General features: G+C 45.1%; 1 protein-coding gene across 3 annotated transcripts in view; it reads right to left on the bottom strand.

Moving 5' to 3' along the window:
* The window catches only part of rfwd3 (ring finger and WD repeat domain 3), a 47,467-nt gene that overhangs the window by 17,742 nt on the left and 2,667 nt on the right, over nucleotides 1-27,058 (bottom strand). The window contains exons 2-10 of one of the 3 annotated variants that reach the window (XM_056248314.1): nucleotides 26,221-26,382; nucleotides 23,748-23,929; nucleotides 22,009-22,076; nucleotides 21,559-21,924; nucleotides 13,604-13,695; nucleotides 9,598-9,712; nucleotides 5,141-5,357; nucleotides 3,669-3,819; nucleotides 2,482-2,658 (exon numbers count right to left, since the gene is read on the bottom strand). In XM_056248314.1, the coding sequence (XP_056104289.1) occupies nucleotides 2,482-2,658; nucleotides 3,669-3,819; nucleotides 5,141-5,357; nucleotides 9,598-9,712; nucleotides 13,604-13,695; nucleotides 21,559-21,924; nucleotides 22,009-22,076; nucleotides 23,748-23,929; nucleotides 26,221-26,369 (1,517 nt within the window). In that variant the 5' untranslated portion in view covers nucleotides 26,370-26,382. The remainder of the gene's footprint in view (nucleotides 1-2,481; nucleotides 2,659-3,668; nucleotides 3,820-5,140; nucleotides 5,358-9,597; nucleotides 9,713-13,603; nucleotides 13,696-21,558; nucleotides 21,925-22,008; nucleotides 22,077-23,747; nucleotides 23,930-26,220; nucleotides 26,383-27,058) is intronic. The other 2 variants (XM_056248315.1, XM_056248316.1) reach the window with 2 other exon arrangements.

The raw sequence follows: 27,058 nt of genomic DNA, 5'->3' as shown, positions 1-27,058 counted from the left end.
CCAGATCAACACAGGACAACTGCGCACGCACACACACAACCAGATCAACACAGAACAACTGCGCACACACACACACACACAACCAGATCAACACCGGACAACTGCACACACACATACACACACAACCAGATCAACACTGGACAACTCCACACACACACACACACACACACACACAACCAGATCAACACAGGACAACTGCGCGCACACACACACACACACACACAACCAGATCAACACCGGACAACTGCACACACACACAACCAGATCAACACAGAACAACTGCGCACGCACACACACACACACAACCAGATCAACACAGGACAACTGCGCACACACACACACACACAACCAGATCAACACCGGAAAACTGCGCACACACACACACACACAACCAGATCAACACAGGACAACTGCACACACACATACACACACAACCAGATCAACACCGGACAACTGCGCACACACACACACAACCAGATCAACACAGGACAACTGCGCACACACACACACAACCAGATCAACACCGGAAAACTGCACACACACAACCAGATCAACACCGGACAACTGCACACACACACACACACAACCAGATCAACACCGGACAACTGCACACACACACAACCAGATCAACACCGGACAACTGCATACACACACACACACACACACACAACCAGATCAACACCGGACAACTGCACACACACACACAACCAGATCAACACCGGACAACTGCATACACACACACACACACACACACAACCAGATCAACACAGGACAATTGGCACACACACACACACACACACACACACACACACACACACACAACCAGATCAACACAGGACAACTGCACACACACACACACACACAACCAGATCAACACCGGACAACTGCACACACACATACACACACACAACCAGATCAACACCGGACAACTGCGCACACACACACACACAACCAGATCAACACCGGACAACTGCACACACACATACACACACACAACCAGATCAACACAGGACAACTGCGCACACACACACACACACACACAACCAGATCAACACCGGACAACTGCACACACACAACCAGATCAACACAGGACAACTGCACACACACATACACACACAACCAGATCAACACCGGACAACTGCACACACACAACCAGATCAACACAGGACAACTGCATACACACATACACACACACAACCAGATCAACACAGGACAACTGCGCACACACACACACACACACACAACCAGATCAACACCGGACAACTGCACACACACAACCAGATCAACACAGGACAACTGCACACACACATACACACACAACCAGATCAACACAGGACAACTGCATACACACATACACACACAACCAGATCAACACCGGACAACTGCACACACACACACACACACACAACCAGATCAACATAGGACAACTGCACACGCACACACACACAACAGATCAACACAGGGCAACTGCACACACACACACACACACAACCAGATCAACACAGGACAACTGCACACGCACACACACACAACCAGATCAACACAGGGCAACTGCACACACACACACACAACAGATCAACACAGGGCAACTGCACACACACACAAACACAACAGATCAACACAGGGCAACTGCACACACACACAAACACAACAGATCAACACAGGGCAACTGCACACACACACAACCAGATCAACACAGGACCATTGCACACACACACACAACCAGATCAACACAGGACAACTGCACACACACATACACACAACCAGATCAACACAGGACAACTGCACACACACACACACACAACCAGATCAACACAGGACAACTGCACACACACACACACACACACAACAGATCAACACAGGACAACTGCACACACACAACCAGATCAACACCGGACAACTGCACACACACAACCAGATCAACACAGGACAACTGCACACAAACACACACACACAACCAGATCAACACCAGACAACTGCACACACACAACCAGATCAACACAGGACAACTGCACACACACACACACAACCAGATCAACACCAGACAACTGCACACACACACACACAACCAGATCAACACCGGACAACTGCACACACACACACACACAACCAGATCAACACCGAACAACTGCACACACACACACCAGATCAACACAGGACAACTGCACACACACACACACACACACAACCACACAACCAGATCAAGACCGGACAACTGCACACACACACACAACCAGATCAACACCGGCCAACTGCACACACACACACACAACCAGATCAACACCGGACAACTGCGCACACACACACACACACACACACAACCAGATCAACACCGAACAACTGCACACACACACAGACACACACACCAGATCAACACAGGACAACTGCACGCACACACACACACACAACCAGATCAACACAAGACAACTGCGCACACACACACACACACTCACTCTCACACACACAAACAGGCGAGCTGACCTGGACCGCAGCGGCGCCAGCTCCTGCACGTGTGTGCTCGTGTCCCGCGTGTCGTACACCAGCACAGAGCCGTTGCTCAGCCCGGCGTAGATGTAGTTGTTGTTGTCCTGGCACCAGCAGCAGCTCCACACGGGCCGGCCCGTGTTGTAGGCCTGGACCACGGTGTTCGTCAGCAGGCTGTGGAGGAACACCTGCGTTAGCCTCGCGGAGGACAGCGGTAGGGCAAACATACCGGTAACACTTTACAACAGGGTTCAGTGGTTAACATCAGGGCCGTGGAATGCTTGGATCTGATTGGTTGACGGGCGTTCTAAGGTGCGCAGGTATTTTCATCGAAACGCACGGATAAAGTAGTTCCGGCAGGTCTCGACCGCGGTACAGCTCCAGATCACTGCGCGGAGGTGACTAATAACGGGAAATAGGACACAATTCATAACAAGAACAAACATGCGCTTGATCTGCAATATTCGATGTCTAACTTCACAATCAATGGAAACATGCAGTTTAATTTTAATAAATAAACTATAGTCCTATCTATAATCAATAGAAAATTAAACTGAATATATAAATAAATTGATAGTCCTGCTGCAGAGGTTTTCGTAATTATTGCAGATAATATAACAAATAAATACTTATTGATATGATAGTAATATAGACGCACATGCTTTTCTGTCTCATTATTGCATCTCTCTCTCTCTAATAATTGACTCCGGGCCGTTGAATTATTAGAAATCACTGTCATCAATTATTCCTTAATGTATTTACTAACATGAACTAACCATGAGCAATACATTTGTTACAGTATTTATTAATCTTTGTTAATGTTAGTTAATAAAAATAAAGCTTTTCGCATCGTTTTCTTCATATGCAAAGCATAGTCATGTTTAACAAATGGTTTTACAACTGATGGGTTTTTCTGTTTTTATACAGTACAAAGAAAGACTGTAAAAACACTTGAGCTCTGGCCACCGAGAATGTGGATGAAAAAAAAAAAAACCCTCAGCCACCATCAGCGCTGGTTTGACCTGACAGCTCCAAAAGGCAGCTATAAATGGCAATTACTTGGAAAAAAATATGTATGGGTTGACCTCGACGCAATTCCCCGCCATGTTTGATGTGCCGTTTCATTACAGTGGCTGTCCCTCGGCGGACACGTGGCACGAGGGCAGAGTGTGTGAGGGCCGCACCTGGTGAGCTTGATGGTGCTGTCGAAGGAGGCGGACAGGAGTAAGCTGTCCTGCTGCTGGCTGAAGGCCAGGCCTCGGATCTGCTTGCTGTGGATGGGGATGTACTGACTCGGCTTCAGACTCGCTGTGCTGATCATCTTCACCCCGAAGCCTGAGGGAGAGACAGTCAATCAGCGACACGAGCCCTGCAGAACTGACTCAGTGTGTGTAGCGGCAGCAGTGTGTGTGTAGCGGCAGCAGTGTGTGTGTAGCGGCAGCAGTGTGTGTGTAGCGGCAGCAGTGTGTGTGTAGCGGCAGCAGTGTGTGTGTAGCGGCAGCAGTGTGTGTGTAGCGGCAGCAGTGTGGCGTGTGTGTAGCGGCAGCAGTGTGTGTGTAGCGGCAGCAGTGTGTGTGTAGCGGCAGCAGTGTGTGTGTGTAGCGGCAGCAGTGTGTGTGTAGCGGCAGCAGTGTGTGTGTGTAGCGGCAGCAGTGTGTGTGTGTAGCGGCAGCAGTGTGTGTGTAGCGGCAGCAGTGTGTGTGTGTGTAGCGGCTCAGACTCTCACCTGGCAGCAGCGTGGCGTGTGTGTAGCGGCAGAGGCGTGTGTGTGTGTGAGTGTGTAGACTCTCACCTGGCAGCAGCGTGGCGTGTGTGTGTGTAGCGGCAACAGAGTGTGTGTGTGAGTGTGTAGACTCTCACCTGGCAGCAGCGTGGCGTGTGTGTGCGTGTGTGTGTAGCGGCAGCAGTGTGTGTGTGTAGCGGCTCAGACTCTCACCTGGCAGCAGCGTGGCGTGTGTGTGTGTGTGTGTGTGTGTAGACTCTTACCTGGCAGCAGTGTGGCGTGTGTGTGTGTAGCGGCAGCAGTGTGTGTGTGTGTGTGTGTGTGTAGACTCTCAACTGGCAGCAGCGTGGCGTGTGTGTGTGTAGCGGCAGCAGAGTGTGTGTGTGTGTGTGTGTGTGTAGCCTCTCACCTGGCAGCAGCGTGGCGTGTGTGTGTGTGTGTGTGTGTGTGTGTGTGTGTGTGTGTGTGTGTGTGTGAGTGTGTGAGTGTGTGTGAGTGTGTAGACTCTCACCTGGCAGCAGCGTGGCGTGTGTGTGCGTGTGTGTGTAGCGGCAGCAGTGTGTGTGTGTAGCGGCTCAGACTCTCACCTGGCAGCAGCGTGGCGTGTGTGTGTGTGTGTGTGTAGACTCTCAACTGGCAGCAGCGTGGCGTGTGTGTGTGTAGCGGCAGCAGAGTGTGTGTGTGTGTGTGTGTGTGTGTGTGTGTAGACTCTCACCTGGCAGCAGCGTGGCGCGTGTGTGTGTGTGTGTGTGAGTGTGTAGACTCTCAACTGGCAGCAGCGTGGCGTGTGTGTGTGTAGCGGCAGCAGAGTGTGTGTGTGTGTGTGTGTGTGTGTGTGTGTGTAGCCTCTCACCTGGCAGCAGCGTGGCGTGTGTGTGTGTGTGTGTGTGTGTGTGTGTGTGTGTGTGTGTGTGTGAGTGTGTAGACTCTCACCTGGCAGCAGCGTGGCGTGTGTGGAGGGCTGGGACGCCAGCAGACACCCGAGGGGCTCGCAGTAGGACAGGACGCGACTGCTCCCGGTCTGAGACACCAGCAGAGCCTTGGAGAACACATAATGCCCCCCGCCGGGCGAGTCCTGCCTCTGGGAGGAGGAGAGGGACGAGCCCTGGGACGAGCCCAGCGACACCTGCGCTTTCCACCGCCTCAACTCCTGCGCAGAACACACACACATCACGACTCACACACCTACACATGATGAAGATCATAACGGGAGCCTCTCCTTTGACGGCAATAAATATAATTAAATCATATATACTGTATAATATACACTCACCGGCCACTTTATTAGGTACACTGCTCGTTAACACTTAATTTCTAAGCAGCCAATCACATGGCGGCAACTCAGTGCATTTAGGCATGTAGACATGGTCAAGACAATCTCCTGCAGTTCAAACCGAGCATCAGTATGGGGAAGAAAGGTGATTTGAGTGACTTTGAACGTGGCATGATTGTTGGTGCCAGAAGGGCTGGTCTGAGTATTTCAGAAACTGCTAATCTACTGGGATTTTCACGCACAACCATCTCTAGGGTTTACAGAGAATGGTCCGAAAAAGAAAAAACATCCAGTGAGCGGCAGTTCTGTGGGCGGAAATGCCTTGTTGATGCCAGAGGTCAGAGGAGAATGGCCAGACTGGTTCGAGCTGATAGAAGGGCAACAGTGACTGAAATAACCACTCGTTACAACCGAGGTATGCAGCAAAGCATTTGTGAAGCCACAACACGCACAACCTTGAGGCGGATGGGCTACAACAGCAGAAGACTCCACCGGGTACCACTCATCTCCACTACAAATAGGAAAAAGAGGCTACAATTTGCAAGAGCTCACCAAAATTGAACAGTTGAAGACTGGAAAAATGTTGCCTGGTCTGATGAGTCTCGATTTCTGTTGAGACATTCAGATGTTAGAGTCAGAATTTGGTGTAAACAGAATGAGAACATGGAACCATCATGCCTTGTTACCACTGTGCAGGCTGGTGGTGGTGGTGTAATGGTGTGGGGGATGTTTTCCTGGCACACTTTAGGCCCCTTAGTGCCAATTGGGCATCGTTTAAATGCCACGGCCTACCTGAGCATTGTTTCTGACCATGTCCATCCCTTTATGGCCACCATATACCCATCCTCTGATGGCTACTTCCACCATGTCACAAAGCTCTAATCATTTCAAATTGGTTTCTTGAACATGACAATGAGTTCACTGTACTAAAATGGCCTCCACAGTCACCAGATCTCAACCCAATAGAGCATCTTTGGGATGTGGTGGAACGGGAGATTCGCATCATGGATGTGCAGCCGACAAATCTGCGGCAACTGTGTGATGCCATCATGTCAATATGGACCAAACTCCCTGAGGAATGCTTCCAGCACCTTGTTGAATCTATGCCACGAAGAATTGAGGCAGTTCTGAAGGCAAAAGGGGGTCCAACCCGTTACTAGCATGGGGTACCTAATAAAGTGGCCGGTGAGTGTATATGTGCATGTGTATACACATATGTGTGTATGTGTATATATATATATATATATATATATATATATATGTATATCGGCCGCCCAACTGTATCCAGATCAGGTTCAGGTACCCACAGGTGTTAGTGGAAGAACTTAATTTTTTTCTTTTCTTTTTTCCATAAAGTGAAAGTTAATAAGGTCCAAAATTGGGTTTTTGGACCCCATTGACTTTCATTGTATGGAACAAATCTTTTTTTTTTTTTGTATGTTCATTTCCCCCCAGAAATTTATATTGCTAAAATAGGATTATACCATTCTTCATTCTGCTTTATAGAAATTGGTTAGACATCATGAGGCTAATTAATTTCCTTCTATTAAAAGTGCTAATTTTAACAGGAACACGACGATCCCCACAGTTTGAACGTGTTTTATTCTGAAATGTGCCTGAACTTGTATAAAGTGATTAACGTCAAACACACACATTAGTGTCTGTGTTGAATGTGAGCCCAGGTTTATTAGCACAGCTCATTTCCCACACGCTAATCGCTTCAGATTCACCTTAAATTATTTTAGGCTTACCGTACATACCGGTAATAAATGACATTTACAGTATAATGAATGCCAATATATTTACTGCTTGTTTCAGGCTTATATTTTTCATTCTTGTTCTATTATGAATACTGTTAAATTGAAAAGATTTGCTGTGGAATAAAGGAAACTAAAATGTTTGTAAACGTTTGATTTTATTTACCAGTATTTTACATTATTTCTGAACATCATAATATGTCACTTATACACAGATCAGATGTGACATCTATTTTTTTCTTTCTACAACACATGTTTGAGTTGGTGCAACCCAGAAAATACAGAAGAGTTATACATCTTGTGTTAATTAATAGAAAGTAGAAAACTTTTTTTGTCTTAATACTTAGTATTTCTTCTCAAAATTTAAATAGTTTTCACAACAGTAACAATATAAAAGCTAATTATTTAATCATTTAGTTTTTAATTTAGCAAACAATATGTTGTCTATATAACACAATGCTTTTTTCACACACAAAAGAGTTTTTTATAAGTTTAAAATATGCAGTAAGGCTGCAGGATATTGGGAAAAACGCTTTATATATTACATTATGCAGAAATGTTGGCCAGAGGACAGAATGGCTTTATTTGGAGAGATCGAGTGGGGTGATTTTGTCGGGCAGTGCAAAATAAACACAAAACTCTGGAATTTTTTTTTTTTTACTGCTGAGGACCATTGTGTGTGTGTGTGTGTGTGTGTGTGTGTGTGTGTGTGTGTGTGTGTGTGCCATCTTTTAAAAACTGAACAATTTGGTAAAAAAAAATGTTTCTTTATTTGGGGTTTACTAACACAACCCTCTTTCGATAACCACAAAGTTTAAAAAATAAAGTATAAAAAAAATATATCTACACTTGAGTTTACATAGGACACATTCACACTCACTGCATTTGACCAATTGAGTATAAAATAATAATTCTGAATTTTGTTATGATTTTTAAATGTATCGTAACTGTTGTATTTATTTAACTTTAAGCCACCAAGTGTTTATTATGATGGGTTGCCAGCCTTCGGATCCATGCGCTGCCGGTTTCAGAGTGAAGCTCGACTCCAGCACTGCATCATGGGATACACGTGTGTGTTGGTGAGCAGTGCCGATCTGGAGTTATGGATTTTCCCCGGATGTCGCGCAGCCGTGATATAGAGCTGCTTGTATATCTTAGGATTAGGGATGCACGATATAGGATTTTGGCCGATATTCGATATGCCGATATTTTCAAACTAATTTTGCCCGATGCCGATATCGATACCGATATATTTGTATTTTTTTTTGAGTGCAAAAAGAGCTTATTAAAGCTTCTATTAAAGTTCTCAGTCAAGAGCAGTGAGTGATTTCCTCTGTGTTTTGTTGTTTTATTAACATTAACGGGATAGTTCTCCCAAAAATTTAAATTGTCATCATTTACTCTCTCAAGTTTCTTTCTTCTGTTGAAATTATAAAAGTTATTTGGAAGAATGTGGCTAACCAAACAGTTGCTGTACTCCAGTGACTTCCATCTTATATTTAAGCACAAGAAAGAAATGAATCCAGGTTTGAAACAACATTAGATAGACAGAATTTTTATTTCTGGGTGCAGTATCTCTTTAAAGACAAGCGGCAGAATATTATTACTGTCTCTTTAAGAACTGCACGCGAGTAACGCGACGCGTCTAATATACACGCATTTGACAAGCAGATTTTCTCAGTTTGCTTTCACTTTAGACATAACCAACTTTGTTTATGTAAACCTTGTGTGTATTTGACAGTATCAGCGCAATAAGACTCGAAAGATAAGTTAGTCCAGTATGCAGGCGCTGTGACGGCTTTAGTTCCTGTGAGCGTCGGGTGTAACGCGCTCAGAAAAGCGGATGTTAGAACGGCGCATCAGCACGTGAATGACATGTTTAACTAGCAAGACTTTGACGCACATGCAAATAATGAACTTTTGTGAATTGCAGTGTCCCGTGAGTGTAACTCTACCTCTGCGTTTACATGTGATGTGAATGTGCGTCGCGTTGTACAGTATGTTGAGATGAAGGCGCCAGAATTGAACTGATAGAATGCACGATACTATGATTTTTCTTCAAAAGCAGACCGTGGAGACATCGATCAAAAACCGTGAGACGCACGGCACACCCCTAGTTGGAAGTTTAAGTTGCTGTCGCTCATGCTTCGTTCACGGTCGTCACGTGCGCATAGGAAACACGCCACCCTATCGGCAAGGCTCATCGGCAGAAATATTCATATCGGCCGATGCTGGTCATTTTAAGCTTTTATCGGCCAATACCGATGTTGTCCCGATATCATCGTGCATCCCTACTCAGGATGGGATCATCATATTTGGGGTTCAGATAACTAGCATCAACACACAAGCAGGATACACACCTCGACCTCTCTGCGCAGTCGTGTGTTTTCATCGGCCACGAGCTGCTGCTGCTGACGGCACTGAGCGACCTCCAGCTGCTCCATGCGGCGCAAGCCCTGCTCCAGCTCCAGACGACTGCACACACACACACACACACACACACACATCAGCACAGGCTCCAGACGACTGCACACACACACACACACACACACACACACACACACACACACACATCAGCACAGGCTCCAGACGACTGCACACACACACACACACACACACACACACATCAGCACAGGCTCCAGACGACTGCACACACACACACACACACACACACACACACACACAAATCAGCACAGGCTCCAGACGACTGCACACACACACACACACACATCAGCACAGGCTCCAGACGACTGCACACACACACACACACATCAGCACAGGCTCCAGACGACTGCACACACACATACACACACACATCAGCACAGGCTCCAGACGACTGCACACACACACACATCAGCACAGGCTCCAGACGACTGCACACACACACGAGCACAGGCTCCAGACGACTGCGCGCTAGGGCTGCAACAAACGATTATTTTGATAATCGATTAATCTAACGATTATTAGAACGATTAATCGACTAATCGTCGATTATTTTGCAGACTAATCAGTAAGTTTGGAACGATTATTTAGCTTTTCCAATTAGTTAAAACATTGAGTTATACATATTCTAACTATAATATAAAAAAAGAAAATCACTTCAGCTTTTGAAATAGTTGTTTTAATGAACTTTGAGCCAGCTAAACAGGTCATTCTCTTTAAGTTTTCAGATTTCGGTCCAACTCAAATCACACACAAATGCTCTCTAAGCATTGTTTAATAGGCCCACTGCTTTTCTTAGAACTGAAACAGAAAAAGGGACATTTACTTCAGGACACAAAGAATGGCAAAATATTAATCTGCAAACAATTATTATAATTATAAAATTACAATCTTTTTTTACATGACAATTGAGCTGACAGAGACGTTCTCATTCACCTTTTAATTTATAGTATGATAAAGTGACTGCCGTGATATTCTTCCTATATCATAGGAAGGATATAACATCTCGTTTTGTAAGTATTCATGATTATTGAACAAAATACAGGCAAGTGATAAGACTAGCCTATAATAATACCTAATATACTAATAGTGTTACAATAATAAAAACAGCCCTGACTCCTAAGCTCGATCAAGCTTTATTCTATGCAAAATAAGTCATCACATTACTGTAATTATATTACTATTGATAATATTATTACTATTATTAGTAGTATTGCATTCTCTAATAAAGAGAGATTTACCGCTGGTTAGTAAGCTCCAGCTGGAGAACACTCACTTCTCACCGGCTCCTCTTTTGCCGGGATGTTTCCTCTTGCACCCCAACATGCATGTTGTGCTTTTTCACGGGAGAAAAGCAAGTTCCGCCTTGCATGTATTGCACACGACAGCATTCTTGATTTGAAGTTTTGTGAAACTTTCCCAAACCTAAACCTTGCTAGTTCGGATTCGTTTGCACTGTCATAATTCGCGCTGTTTTCTCTTCTACCGCAATAGCATTTGTAAGAGCTGCACTACACTCTAGCGCTACAGCGCCGTAGCGGTCAAATCGCGGGATTGCAGGCCCTTACATTAGGTCACGTGAGATCAAACGACTACTCGACAACAAAGATATTTGTCGACAAATTTTTATTGTCGACAACGTCGACTAATCGTTGCAGCCCTACTGCGCGCACACACACACACACACACACACACACACACACACACACACACATCAGCACAGGCTCCAGACGACTGCACACACACACATCAGCACAGGCTCCAGACGACTGCACACACACACATCAGCACAGGCTCCAGACGACTGCACACACACACATCAGCACAGGCTCCAGACGACTGCACACACACACATCAGCACAGGCTCCAGACGACTGCACACACACACATCAGCACAGGCTCCAGACGACTGCACACACACACACACATCAGCACAGGCTCCAGACGACTGCACACACACACACATCAGCACAGGCTCCAGACGACTGCACACACACACATCAGCACAGGCTCCAGACGACTGCACACACACACACATCAGCACAGGCTCCAGACGACTGCACACACACACATCAGCACAGGCTCCAGACGACTGCACACACACACATCAGCACAGGCTCCAGACGACTGCACACACACACATCAGCACAGGCTCCAGACGACTGCACACACACACACACATCAGCACAGGCTCCAGACGACTGCACACACACACACATCAGCACAGGCTCCAGACGACTGCACACACACACATCAGCACAGGCTCCAGACGACTGCACACACACACACATCAGCACAGGCTCCAGACGACTGCACACACACACACATCAGCACAGGCTCCAGACGACTGCACACACACACACACACACACATCAGCACAGGCTCCAGACAACTGCAAACACACACACATCAGCACAGGCTCCAGACGACTGCACACACACACACACACACACACATCAGCACAGGCTCCAGACAACTGCAAACACACACACATCAGCACAGGCTCCAGACGACTGCACACACACACACACACATCAGCACAGGCTCCAGACGACTGCACACACACACACATCAGCACAGGCTCCAGACGACTGCACACACACACACACACACACACATCAGCACAGGCTCCAGACGACTGCACACACACACACATCAGCACAGGCTCCAGACGACTGCACACACACACACACACATCAGCACAGGCTCCAGACGACTGCACACACACACACACACACACACATCAGCACAGGCTCCAGACGACTGCACACACACACACATCAGCACAGGCTCCAGACGACTGCACACACACACACACACACACACACACACATCAGCACAGGCTCCAGACGACTGCACACACACACACACTCACACACACATCAGCACAGGCTCCAGAGGACTGCACACACACACACATCAGCACAGGCTCCAGACGACTGCACACACACACACACACTCACACACACATCAGCACAGGCTCCAGACGACTGCACACACACACACACACACTCACACACACATCAGCACAGGCTCCAGACGACTGCACACACACACACACACTCACACACACGAGCACAGGCTCCAGACGACTGCGCGCACACACACACACACACATCAGCACAGGCTCCAGACGACTGCGCGCACACACACACACACACACCAGCACAGGCTCCAGACGACTGCGCACACACACACACACACACACACACACATCAGCACAGGCTCCAGACGACTGCACACACACACACACATCAGCACAGGCTCCAGACGACTGCACACACACACACACACATCAGCACAGGCTCCAGACGACTGCGCACACACACACACACATCAGCACAGGCTCCAGACGACTGCACACACACACACACACACACACACACACACATCAGCACAGGCTCCAGACGACTGCGCACACACACACACACACACACACATCAGCACAGGCTCCAGACGACTGCACACACACACACATCAGCACAGGCTCCAGACGACTGCACACACACACACACACACACACACACATCAGCACAGGCTCCAGACGACTGCGCACACACACACATCAGCACAGGCTCCAGACGACTGCACACACACATCAGCACAGGCTCCAGACGACTGCACACACACACACACACACACACACACATCAGCACAGGCTCCAGACGACTGCACACACACACACACACACACACACACACACATCAGCACAGGCTCCAGACGACTGCACACACACATCAGCACAGGCTCCAGACGACTGCGCACACACACACACACACACACACATCAGCACAGGCTCCAGACGACTGCGCACACACACACACACACACACATCAGCACAGGCTCCAGACGACTGCACACACACACACAGTCTCATCAGGACACCACACACACACACACACACACTGAGAGCAGGACACACACCTCTTCAGACGCACCTCCTCCGCGTTGTCCAGCGCCTTCAGTCTGCGCGCGTACAGGAAGATGATGTGGCCGCGCTTGGCCTGCTTATTACACTGAACACAACAACAGGTCAGCACAGATACACACTCTCAGCAGATGCTGCTGCTGCTTTATTGGCTTTAGTGCCATGTGTCTACAAATATATTCAATCAAAATTAACTATGAAGGTTTTTAAATATTTAATATTTAAATATTATGTTATTGTTATCGGTCCGCTAATGTTTTTTCGATATATTAAAGCCGATGCATGATTTACTTCAGCGGAGACACTTCAGTTCGCCATGATGGGTTTCAGTTGCTTGAAACATGATGTATAAATCACTTTGACAGGAAAATACAGTTAAGTGTAGCGCAAATCTGTCATATATCAGCTTAAACATTTTATTTCCGAAATTAATATATAACCTTGTATGAAAATATCATATGAAAAGGTAATGCAGGATTTAAAATGTTTTAAAACGACATAAGGGCACTAATTTAGTAGATAAAGTGAGCGTTTCTTGGACTGCTCGTAAAAACGGCTTTTTTTTTCAACATCGCGTCATTTTACGTCCCGCCAGGGAGCCTCGGCTCAGTGCAGAGCAGGCTTCAGTGAGAGCGGCCATGAGTCACTGTGTGTTCGGTAGTTTTTGTATTTTAATTTATCATCGTCATGCTCAATTATTGTGTTTGTGGAGGTTGCAAAAACTCCGGCCTGTCAGGACATCGAGTCCACAGGTTTCCATAACAAGAAAAAGGACGGTACTGTATATCTCCTAAAAAACGCTAAGTGTTGCATAAAGCCCCTTAACTGTAATTTTCCTATGTATAACAATCTTAAGTGTTACACGGAGCGAGCAGGTTCAATCCAAGTCTTCTAACGAGACGCGATCGACCGCTTTATCTGATAAACTGATTGTACTTTTGCCGTATTTCCACATATAAACACAAAGCGCATCTTATATGGTTACCGGAAGCTCAAACATGCCTGCGTCACGCGCTTGCCTGCACGTTTGAGCTCACCGAAACAGCCTGAATCATATGGATTACTTTTATGTCTTTCAATAAATGATGAGCGAATATTAAACATATCTGTATTTGTTTCTAAAGATGAATGAAAGTCTGAATGAATTGAATGAAAGGGTTTAGACCGACATGAGGGTGATTTCTGGTCCCGTCTGGTCCTCTTTCATATTTAGTTTTTTTAAAAGTTTTTTTATCCATGTTATGCTGTTTTCTGTGAAAGTTACCGCTATCTGTATTAACAAAATGTGTCCATGGCAGTAATCGCATTTTATAACGCCAAAACCTGGGTCGCTGTCGTAAAACACATAACGGTTTCCCTTACCTAAGCGAACCATTTAAAGCATTATATGCAACATCCTTAAAGTCCCACTCCGATCATATTTTGAGCTATTTTTAAACATTCCCAGTGGTCTTTAAATTATGATTATGCCATTTTTAGCCAAAATCACAAAACCTGTGCCGTTTTCTGGGACTTCGCTTCAGCAGAGCGGCAGTAGCTCATTAGCAATTCGCCTCTGCGTTGTGGGCGGAGCTGTTGGCACGGAGACGCCCCTCCCCCTGCCCGTTGCTAAGAGCTCTGTCTCTCCCGCTAGCTTACACCCCCAATACCGGTGGGGCAACAGTATTATATACACGTTAATTATTATTATCCGAAGTTAATCAAAGTTATCACCGATCACCGATCATTATTTCACTCCAAGACGTCGCGTGTGGAGACGCCCAGTGGAGTTACTACGTCACAACTCCAGTCGATTTTAGCCAGCATTTTAGCGTCTGCTACTGATTCACAGCCATTTGAATGTAGAAATACTCAGAAATACAACTTTGAGCTTATTTTTCTCAAGATATGTCCTCTAACATCAGAAAAATGCCACAAGAACATGTTAACACCTAGAAAAACATTATTTTCATCGGAGTGGGTCTTTAAAGGGATAGTTCACCCAAAAATGAAAATTAGCCCATGATTTCCTCCCCCTCAAGTCATCCTAGGTGTATATGACATTGTTCTTTCAGACGAATACAATCAGAGTTATATTAAAATTGGACGGCCATCAAAGTGCATCTATCCAGGATAAAAATTCATCTGTCCATCATAAAAGTGCATCTGTCCTGTCCATCATAAAAGTGCATCTGTCCATCATAAAAGTGCATCTGTCCATCATAAAAGTGCATCTGTCCTGTCCATCATAAAAGTGCATCTGTCCATCATAAAAGTGCATCTGTCCATCATAAAAGTGCATCTATCCATCATAAAAGTGCATCTGTCCATCATAAAAGTGCATCTGTCCATCATAAAAGTGCATCTGTCCATCATAAAAATGCATCTGTCCATCATAAAAGTGCATCTGTCCTGTCCATCATAAAAGTGCATCTGTCCATCATAAAAGTGCATCTGTCCATCATAAAAGTGCATCTGTCCATCATAAAAATGCATCTGTCCATCATAAAAATGCATCTGTCCATCATAAAAGTGCATCTGTCCATCATAAAAGTGCATCTATCCAGGATAAAAGTGCATCTGTCCATCATAAAAGTGCATCTGTCCATCATAAAAGTGCATCTGTCCATCATAAAAGTGCATCTATCCAGGATAAAAGTGCATCTGTCCATCATAAAAGTGCATCTGTCCATCATAAAAGTGCATCTGTCCATCATAAAAATGCATCTGTCCATCATAAAAATGCATCTGTCCATCATAAAAGTGCATCTGTCCATCATAAAAGTGCATCTATCCAGGATAAAAGTGCATCTGTCCATCATAAAAGTGCATCTGTCCATCATAAAAGTGCATCTGTCCATCATAAAAGTGCATCTGTCCTGTCCATCATAAAAGTGCATCTGTCCATCATAAAAGTGCATCTGTCCATCATAAAAGTGCATCTATCCAGGATAAAAGTGCATCTGTCCATCATAATTCTGTCCATCATAAAAGTGCATCTGTCCATCATAATTCTGTCCATCATAAAAGTGCATCTGTCCATCATAAAAGTGCATCTGTCCATCATAAAAGTGCATCTGTCCATCATAAAAGTGCATCTATCCAGGATAAAAGTGCATCTGTCCATCATAATTCTGTCCATCATAAAAGTGCATCTGTCCATCATAAAAGTGCATCTGTCCATCATAAAAGTGCATCTGTTCATCATAAAAGTGCATCTGTCCATCATAAAAGTGCATCTGTCCATCATAAAAGTGCATCTATCCATCATAAAAGTGCATCTGTCCATCATAAAAGTGCATCTGTCCATCATAAAAGTGCATCTGTCCATCATAAAAGTGCATCTGTCCATCATAAAAGTGCATCTGTCCTGTCCATCATAAAAGTGCATCTGTCCTGTCCATCATAAAAGTGCATCTGTCTGTCCATCATAAAAGTGCATCTGTCCATCATAAAAGTGCATCTGTCCATCATAAAAGTGCATCTGTCCATGATAAAAGTGCATCTGTCCATGATAAAAGTGCATCTGTCCATGATAAAAGTGCATCTGTCCATGATAAAAGTGCATCTGTCCATCATAAAAGTGCATCTGTCCATCATAAAAGTGCATCTGTCCATCATAAAAGTGCATCTGTCCATCATAAAAGTGCATCTGTCCATCATAAAAGTGCATCTGTCCATCATAAAAGTGCATCTATCCATCATAAAAGTGCATCTGTCCATCATAAAAGTTCATCTGTCCATCATAAAAGTGCATCTGTCCATCATAAAAGTGCATCTATCCATCATAAAAGTGCATCTGTCCATCATAAAAGTGAATCTGTCCATCATAAAAGTGCATCTATCCATCATAAAAGTGCATCTATCCATCATAAAAGTGCATCTATCCATCATAAAAGTGCATCTATCCATCATAAAAGTGCATCTGTCCATCATAAAAGTGCATCTATCCATCATAAAAGTGCATCTATTCATGATAAAAGTGCATCTATTCATGATAAAAGTGCATCTATTCATGATAAAAGTGCATCTATTCCTGATAAAAGTGCATCTATCATCATATGGTCTGACTCAAGATGGCGCCATTGTGTGTGGCTTGCCGTCTGTCACTGTCATTGCTGTGTCTGTTTTTACTGTTTGTTTTGCTTTTTGCCCGGGATGTCGACTCTCTGCTGGTGTATGATCGCCAAACACTGCTCGATCTGCGATTTTCGGCTGAAAATTTTGTAAAATTGGATGATGGTGGACGTGAAACCTTGCCCCCGCTCCTGGCGAGGCTCCCGGCTCACTTTTGGCACGCCCCGACTCTACCTTCTCGGCGTGAGCGCCGACGAAAGCGCACCCGCCGCCGGGGAAAACGTAGTGGCCGGCTGGTGAGGTTGAAGGCCCGTCTTGCATGGTGTTCTACGCCTTTTTGGACTGAGTTTGGAGTCGTGCCTAGCCTCGTTATTCCTCGACGCTCGCTGGACTCTGTCGGCGCCTGGCTGATACCTGTCGTCGGCCCGGAAGAGGTGTTCCAGCCCCGCGGCCCCTGCTCTCCTCGTCCCCGCTGGCGCCGAGGTAATCACAGCAACTTGCGGTCTCTGTGTCGGGTTTCGCGAACATCCAACGCCGCGGATCCGCCGGTTCCTGCCAGGTTTGGGCTGGTAAATGCTAGATCTCTAGCAAATAAGACTTTTGTCCTAAAGGATTTTTTCAAGTCCCGAGGATTGGATTTCCTCTGTGTAACTGAGACATGGCTGAGTGATGGTGAGTCCAGCGCTTTCACAGAATTTGTACACCATGATTGCTGCTACCTTAACTCCCCGCGAAAATCTGGCCGAGGAGGAGGAATAGCGACTGTATATAAGAGTCATTATAAATGTAAGCAGATTTTGCTGTCATCCGCTTTCAGCAGCTTTGAGCTGAGTTTATTTGAGATTGGTCGCTCTCACACAGTGTTGTGTGTTGTGGTCTATCGGCCCCCTAAGTACAATAAGGACTTTTTAAATGAATTTTCTGATTTCCTGGCTGAAATCATGCCTAAATATGATCGTGTTCTAATTGTTGGGGATTTTAATGTTCATGTGTGTTGTCCTGATAAGCCAATAACAAAGGGTTTTTTAAACCTCATTGAATCTTTTAATCTTGTGCAATCTGTGTCTGGACCCACACAAGAACATGGACACACACTTGATCTTGTATTGTCATATGGTTTGCCTGTTCTTAATCTAGAGATATGTGACGCAGTGTTTTCTGACCATATGCCTGTATTATTTGAGACTGCTCTTGCTTGTCATACATTTAAACCTCGCGCTTCTGCACGGCTCTGTCGCATGATTAACCCTTCCACTGCTGCTCATTTCTCGGCTGCTTTCAGTCAGAACACCATCACTCCTGAGTCTGTATTGCACACAGAAGAGCTTAGCTCATGGTTTCACTCCACCAGCCAAACTGTTTTAGACACTGTGGCTCCATTAAAATCCAGGTTGCCTAAAACTAAATCTGAGCCCTGGCTAAATTATATGACTCATGCTGCTAGACGTGAGTGCCGTAGAGCTGAGCGCAAGTGGAAGAAGGACAAACTGCAGGTGTCTCTTCAAATGTTAAGGGATTGTTGGCGTCATTTCCAGGAAACTGTGAAAGATGCTAAAAGAAAACATTTCTCAGATATTATTCTGGCAAATTGTCACAAGCCTCGTGTTTTGTTTAACACCATTGACTCACTTTTAAATGCCCCGCAGAATGCTTGTATGGAGGCATCCCCTGCTATGTGTGAAAATTTCCTTTGCTTTTTTATTGATAAAATCACTTCTATTAGGTCTCAAATTGCACCCTCAGCTTCAGACCCGTCAATCTCTGTCCCCTGCTCGGCTGTTTTTGATCATTTTGAGCCGGTGACTTTTTCTTTTTTAGAGGAGGTTGTGGGTCATTTGAAGCCCTCAGGTTCTCCAAATGATGCTGTCCCCCCTCGACTATTTAAGGAGGTTTTCCCCACCATAGGACCATCTGTTGTTGCAGTTATAAATAGTAGTCTTACCTCGGGTGTGGTGCCTGAAATTTTTAAACATGCAGTAGTTCAACCTCTGATTAAAAAACCTGCTCTAGATCCGTCAGTTCTTGCAAATTTCAGGCCTATTTCCAAATTGCCCTTCCTTGCAAAAATCCTGGAGAAGGTTGTGCACAGTCAATTATTGACCTTTTTGGAAGAACATAGTATACTAGAGGTTTTCCAGTCCGGTTTTAAAACCTTGCACAGCACCGAAACCGCTCTTTTAAGAGTTTTTAATGATATATTCTTAGCGACTGACTCTGGCGACTGTGTTATCCTTGTGCTGCTAGATCTAACTGCTGCATTTGACACAGTGGATCATGAAATATTGATTTCACGTTTAAGGCAGTGGGTGGGCATCAGTGGCTTAGCACTGGAGTGGTTTAGGTCATACTTAGCGGATCGAACTTTTTGTGTTAGCGTAGGTGAATTTGAATCCTCCTCTGCTCCTCTCTTGTGTGGGGTTCCACAGGGCTCAGTCCTCGGCCCTCTGCTTTTCTCTTTGTATTTGCTTCCACTTGGTTCTATACTCAGAAAGTACGGCATTTCATTCCACTGTTATGCAGATGACAGTCAGATTTATGTACCTCTTAATAAAAAAAAAGATAACTCTGTCGGACAATTACTTAATTGTCTCGACGACATAAAGGCCTGGATGGCTCTGAACTTTTTAAATTTTAATGATAACAAAACAGAAGTGATGGTTTTTGGAGGCACCCCTGGGACCCCGCCTGCAGATATGGGCTCCTTGGCTCCCTATATTAAACCTAGCATTACAAACCTAGGAGTTAAAGTGGACCCGGAGCTTAAATTTGACAGTCAAATTAAAGCTGTTGTCAAATCAAGCTTCTTTCATTTGAGGCAGCTGGCCAAAATAAAGCCTATTCTGTCAAGACAACACTTTGAAACTGCAATCCACGCCTTTGTAACTACACGGCTGAACTATTGTAATTCACTATATGTGGGGGTTAGTGGGTCCTCCATCACCCGTCTCCAGATGATGCAAAATGCAGCAGCACGTCTTTTAACGGGCACACGTAAACATGAGCACAATTCCCCTATTTTAGCTTCTCTACACTGGCTGCCTATTCAATTTAGGATCCATTTTAAAATTCTGTTATTTGCTTATAAATCATTAAATGGTCTTGCCCCGCCATACCTCTCTGAGGTTCTACACTATTATAAACCCATCCGCGCTCTCAGGTCAGATGATCAGCTGCTCCTGACAGTGCCTAAAACTAAGCGTAAGCTCAGAGGGGACCGTGCTTTTGCTGTGTCTGCCCCTAAACTTTGGAATGATCTGCCTTTCCATGTTAAGCAGGCTTCTTCTTTATCTGTTTTTAAAACCCATCTTAAAACCCATCTTTACTCTTTGGCTTTTGACACTTAGTAAGATGTTGACTCCATTTGTTTGATTTTATTTGTTAGTTTGAATGTTTTTTATTGTATGGTTATTAATTGTACAAATGTTTATGTTTTCTGTACAGCACTTTGGTCAACTTTGGTTGTTGTAAAGTGCTTAACAAATAAAGTTGGTATGGTATGGTATAAAAGTGCATCTATTCATCATAAAAGTGCATCTATCCATCATAAAGGTGCATCTATACATGATAAAAGTGCATCTATCCATCATGAAGTGCTCCACAGGCTCTGGGGGGTTTATAAAGCCCTTCTGAAGCGAAACGACGAGTTTGTGTAAGAAAAATACCCATATTTAAAACTTTATAAAGTAAAATAACTAGCTTCCGGCAGACGGCGGGAAGAATGTCATATACACCTAGGATGACTTGAGGGCGAGTAAATCATGGGCTAATTTTGATTTTTGGGTGAACTATCCCTTTAAGTCATTCCCTTAGCTGAGGAAATCCCGCCTCATACTTAAGGGAAGAACGTATGCAACCGGGCACTGGCCTGTAATGTTGAGTGAGAGAGTGAGCGCACCTGTGGACACTTGTTCCCGCCGCCCGAGAGCCAGCGCGAGATGCAGATGTACCCGAACAGGTGTCCGCAGCGCAGAGCGGCCAGCCGGTGGTCCCCGGCCGAGGTCCAGGGCTCGAAGCAGATGGAGCAGGTCTCGCCCTCCCCGTCCCGGTCCTCAGCCTCTCCTGTGGGACACGGCACCGCTCCTGCGGGACCCCCCGGCTCCGGCACAGCCTCTCCTGCGGGACCCCCCGGCTCCGGCACAGCCTCTCCTGCGGGACACGGGACAGCTCCTGCGGGACCCACCGGCTCTGGCACAGCCTCTCCTGCGGGACCCACCGGCTCTGGCACAGCCTCTCCTGCGGGACCCACCGGCTCCGGCACAGCCTGGGGAGAGAGAGGCAAACACTGCACTCACAATCCTTCACAGAGCAGCAAGAGTTCAGGACCAACACAAGCTCTCAGTCACACCTCAGACTCTGGTCTCGGCTCTCCTGCTCCTGCGCTCGTCCCTCCGGGCTCCTGAGGAACACTGGGCCCTGTGTGTTACACACAAACATCTTCATTAGTGATCAATGGATGCTCACAATTAGATATAGTGTCTGTCATATAGGCCAAAGCGTCTTTACCTAATGTCCTTAAAGGGTTAGTTCACTTCAAAATAAATAAGTGGCCATCTAGTGGCAAGAGTCATGAAATATCATGTTATATTACTTTATTTCCACAAGAGGTCGGCAAAGACACCCAATTTAAGATATTTTGAGTTGAATTAAAAGGTCTATGCATACAAATTTAGTTATTTTAAACTTAAGTTGAAAGAATGTGAGGAATGCGCTTAAATTACCATTTAATAATTACTTTAATTGATTAAATATAGTAATTTAAAAGTAAATTAAAATAACGAGATAATCCATCCACCTCACAGGTGTGGCATATCAAGATGCTGATTAGACAGTGTGATTATTGCCCAGGTGTGCCTTAGGCTGGCCACAATAAAAGGCCACTCTAAAATGTGCAGTTTTACTGTATTCCCCCAAAAAAAGGTTGTTGAGTGTGGCCTGTGGGATGTTGGTCCACTCCTCTCCAATAGATGTGCGAAGTTGTTGGATATTGGCAGGACCTGGAACACGCTGACGTATACGCCGATCTAGAACATCCCAAACACATTCATTCATGCTGACTGCAGGAGTGTCCTCCAGATCTGTTGGCTGTGAATTGAATGTTCATTTCTCTACCATAAGCCGTCTCCAAAGGCGTTTTAGGGAAGTTGGCAGTACATCCAACCGGCCTCACAACCGCAGACCACACCAGCCCAGGACCTCCACATCTAGCATCTTCACCTCGTCTGAGACCAGCCAGCTGCTGCAACAACCAGTTTGCATAACCGAAGAGTTTCTGCACAAACTGTCAGAAACCGTCTCAGGGAAGCTCATCTGCATGCTCGTCGTCCTCATCGGGCTCTGGATCGGCGTATACGACAGCGTGTTCCAGGTCCTGCCAATATCCAGCAACTTCGCACAGCCGTTGAGAGGGAGGGGGAGTAAATACTGTAAAACTGCACATTTTAGAGTGGCCTTTTATTGTGGCCAGCCTAAGGCACACCTGTGCAATAATCCTGCTGTGTAATCAACATCTTGATATGCCACACCTGTGAGGTGGACGGATGATCTCGGCACAGGAGAAGTGCTCACTAACACAGATTTAGACAGATTTGTGAACAATATTTGAGAGAAATAGGCCTTTTGTGTACATAGAAAAAGTCTTAGATCTTTGAGTTCAGCTCATGAAAAATGGGGGCCAAAAACAAGTGTTGCGTTTATAATTTTGTTCAGTGTATAGGCTAAGGGAAGATCAAAACACTGAAGTTGGTTAAGGTATTTATCTGACAAAATTATTTGGCAAAAAACAAACTACAGCTACAGGTTTTATTTTACTATAAAAAGAAAAGCAAATATTGACTACAACATAATCAGTTATTAATATTTTGTTGGTTCTCTCTTGTTTCTGCATGTGTTCATTTCTTTCGATGACAGCTTGGCCTTAAATTATAGACACACAATAGTCACTCAAAAATATGTTTTAAAATGAGACCAAACTTGAGTCTGTGCTCCAAAGCTTTACAGTTTTTGACAGGCATTTTTGTCCTCTAAGGACCTCAGAGCAACTCTTTTCTTTTGAAGGACACACATAGGGTTAGGGAATGGAGGAACCTGTGTGTGAGGCGAGGGCTGGCCGTGGGCCTGTGGCGCTGGGCTGACGGGACGTGTGTGTGATGACGGCAGCGGGCCGGCTGGAGGAGTGTGTGTGAGCCTCAGCTGTGTGTCGTCTCAGACGCTCCGACAGCTCCTCCGTGTCCCGTATGAGCGCCTGGAGCTCTTCACGAGTGCTCAGTCTGGGAAAAAGAAGAGCATCAGGAACATCAGGCCATGAACTCATTCACCCGGCAGGGAAACTCTCCGACATCAGGGCCGCAGGAACCTTTTCACAGTTCCCACAACTATTGGCGGAAGTTCCCGGTTTTTGGCAGGAACTAGGAACGATTTTAGTTCTAGGAACTCCTTTTGGAGGAACTAGTGTACTCCTCCTTCAGAGTCGGTCTAAACCAGCGCTATAGGAACCATCCGTGACGTTAGTGTTCGCTGATTGGCCGAACGCACGAGAAACACCAGCACCCGCCATTTTAAAAGGCCGTGTAAACACAGATTATAGCCTATATATTTACTCCACAAACTAACTCTACGAACATGTAAAACAGTGATAGATGTGCCTCTTAATCTTAACGCTGAGGAGAAACTCCAGGTGAAACTTGAGGGACTGAGAGAAACATGATTATGTATTTCTGCTCAGCAACACTGGACATCAACCACACGCCATAACTTTTCATTACCGTCTACATAACAGTTCTATCTAATAACGTATTAAGGTCCTTTCACACTGGACGCGATTTTGACGCACGAATAATTCGCGCGAAAGTCTTATTTTTTTATCAGCTGTTTGTGTAATGAGTGCGTCCACACCGAACGCGAATGTGCTGCGGCGAAAAAGCGAGTTTTATTTTTTCCGCTTCGATGTCGATTTTTTTTTACTTTTGCGGTGACAGAAAAGGCTTCAGCCAATCACATACAAGGAAACAAAGGTGAAGCTTGTTGACGCTTTGGCCGCTCTGACATAGCAGCATTATGCGCGAGAGAAGAGAAGAGTCACAACATGAAATGTAAACTAAAAACAAGCAATACATTGAAACTAGAAACCTTTTATAATGACAGCATTTTTATATTGCCTATTCCGCATCTCAACGCACGCATACCCCTATCATTTACGACATGACGGTGTTTCTTACCAGCAAAAGAACGAGGCATGGGATAAAATAGCTGGGATATATAGCTGCGGATGATTTATAATCATTTTGACTAGGAGGGAAATAATTGATGTAGAATATTTTCAACATTCATGGTTGTGTGCTTCATATTATTTTTGCATGCATGTAGGCCACACACCAGAGCATGTGCGTAAAGCGGAGCGGGGTGACGCTTAAATAGGCCTATAAGTTAAAAAACTCAAACATACGTTTCATCCTACGTTTAAATAATATAATGCTATTTTTTTTATTTCATCCATGTTGATGATCTATATGAAAAGGGAACCGCATGAGATGAGTAAGGATCATAAAATGCCCAATATATCGAAAACATTGGGAGTGGGTCAGACATAATTTTGGCCACTTATTAAGTTTTGTTTTGTAGAAAGCCTTTCTTTAAAGTGAATTTTGTTTTGTATAAATTGTATCTTAATTTTAATCAATGTTTCATCAACAAATTGCCTGGATTTATAGGAATAAGAAGCAAATATAGTAGACAATATAATCAGGACACGGAGGCGCCGGCGCGTGAACTGGAGCGCGTCTCACACCGAAAACACTTTATTAATAAACAATTCAAATGTTTAATGCATAATCCTTACTTTGGATGGTTCTTTGTGGCAAAGTTTTAGCTACTTTACAAGATTAGCATACTCCCCTTCAGACTCTCTGTTCTTTAAGATTGGGTGCACACAAAACCTTCTTTTCTGTCTTTTAAAGAAAACGAAAAGCTCGTCTTCACTGGACGATGATGATGATGATGATGAAGTGTCCGTGTTTTCTCTGCTGTCGGCGCGAAAGTTTTGGAATGTTGAAGCTCTGAACGTCGCAAATTCGCCTCGCGGCTGATGTGAATGGTTCTGACGCGAACTATTCGCTTTTCCGTTACGCGTCCGGTGGGAAAGGGCCTTTAGACTGTAAGACAGATCGTAAATAATGAACACGGAGAATGCGAGCTCAGTCGTTCTCAGCGCCGTCAAAATAAAAGTCTCAACCACGAGCGCGGCTCACGTCACTTCAGAGTTCCTGCCAGCGGAGCGAACGCCACAGGAGAACGTTCCCAGGGGAAGCACTAGTTCTCGGGGAACACCCTGGTGGCGAGTGCCTATAACTAAGGTCCTAGAATCGGATCTACCGGTGCGAAAGCCCCTATTCGTTCATTCACACTCAGAGTTAACTGTCTATTGCAGGAAAAAGTGAGTGAACCCTTTGCATTTACTTGTGAATTATTGGTCACAGCTTAAATTTGATGAGCAATTTACACAGCGATCCAGGCAGTTCTAAAGAAATACTGTATTATGGGGGGAAAGCTGTGGTTCTGTTACCCGATCCTCCGCCTCCTCCTCTGGACGTGCCGATGCACCGGATGCCGGAGCCGCTCCACCAGCGCAGACACACTCTCTTCTTCTGTGGTGCTGTCCGACTCCGAGAGCACGATCACTCCGGCCGCTGCTTCCACCTCCATGTCCTCCATCTTCACACACCGCCTGCAGGACACATGGAGACGTCACACACTTCACACACACCGCCTGCAGGACACATGGAGACGTCACACACTTCACACCTCAATTACATTTACGCATTTGGTAGATGCTTTTATCCAAACCGACTTACATTGCACTTCAAGCTACACATTTACATTCTTATCAGTTCTTGCTTTCCCTGGGACTCGAACCCATGACCTTGGCGTTGCAAGCGCCAACGCTCTACTGTTTAAGCTACAGGAAAGCAATACACTTATACACGTAATACTACGGTGGCCGAGAAGTGCAAAACAAACCACAATTCTGAAAACAAAACAACAAATTTATAAACGCAAGTTAGAAAACACAATAACAATTCCAAAAACAAATGAACAAGTCAACACAACGACAAGTCAGACAAAACGTAAAAGCTAGGTATATGTGGCGAATGGAATACTGACCGCTGATTGGACGAGACATCTGTCAATCAAGACATGCAGAAAGTACAGCAGAAGAAAGTCGATTCGCGTGTGCATGTGTAAATGTGTAAAACAAAAAAGGTCAGATAGTATTATATTCTCGACATATTTCCCGTTTTGTCCGACTTGTCGTTGTGTTTTCTGACTTGTTAATTTGTTTTCAGATTTGTTATTTTGTTTTCGGAAATGTTATTGTGTTTTCTAACTTGTTCATTTGTTTT

The sequence above is a fragment of the Rhinichthys klamathensis genome, unplaced genomic scaffold (assembly GCF_029890125.1).
Source record: "Rhinichthys klamathensis goyatoka isolate OS25496 unplaced genomic scaffold, OSU_Roscu_1.1 h1tg000054l_1, whole genome shotgun sequence".
Lineage (NCBI taxonomy): Eukaryota > Metazoa > Chordata > Actinopteri > Cypriniformes > Leuciscidae > Rhinichthys > Rhinichthys klamathensis.
Note: the sequence above shows the minus strand (reverse complement) of the source record. Positions and strands in the feature narration are given on the sequence as shown.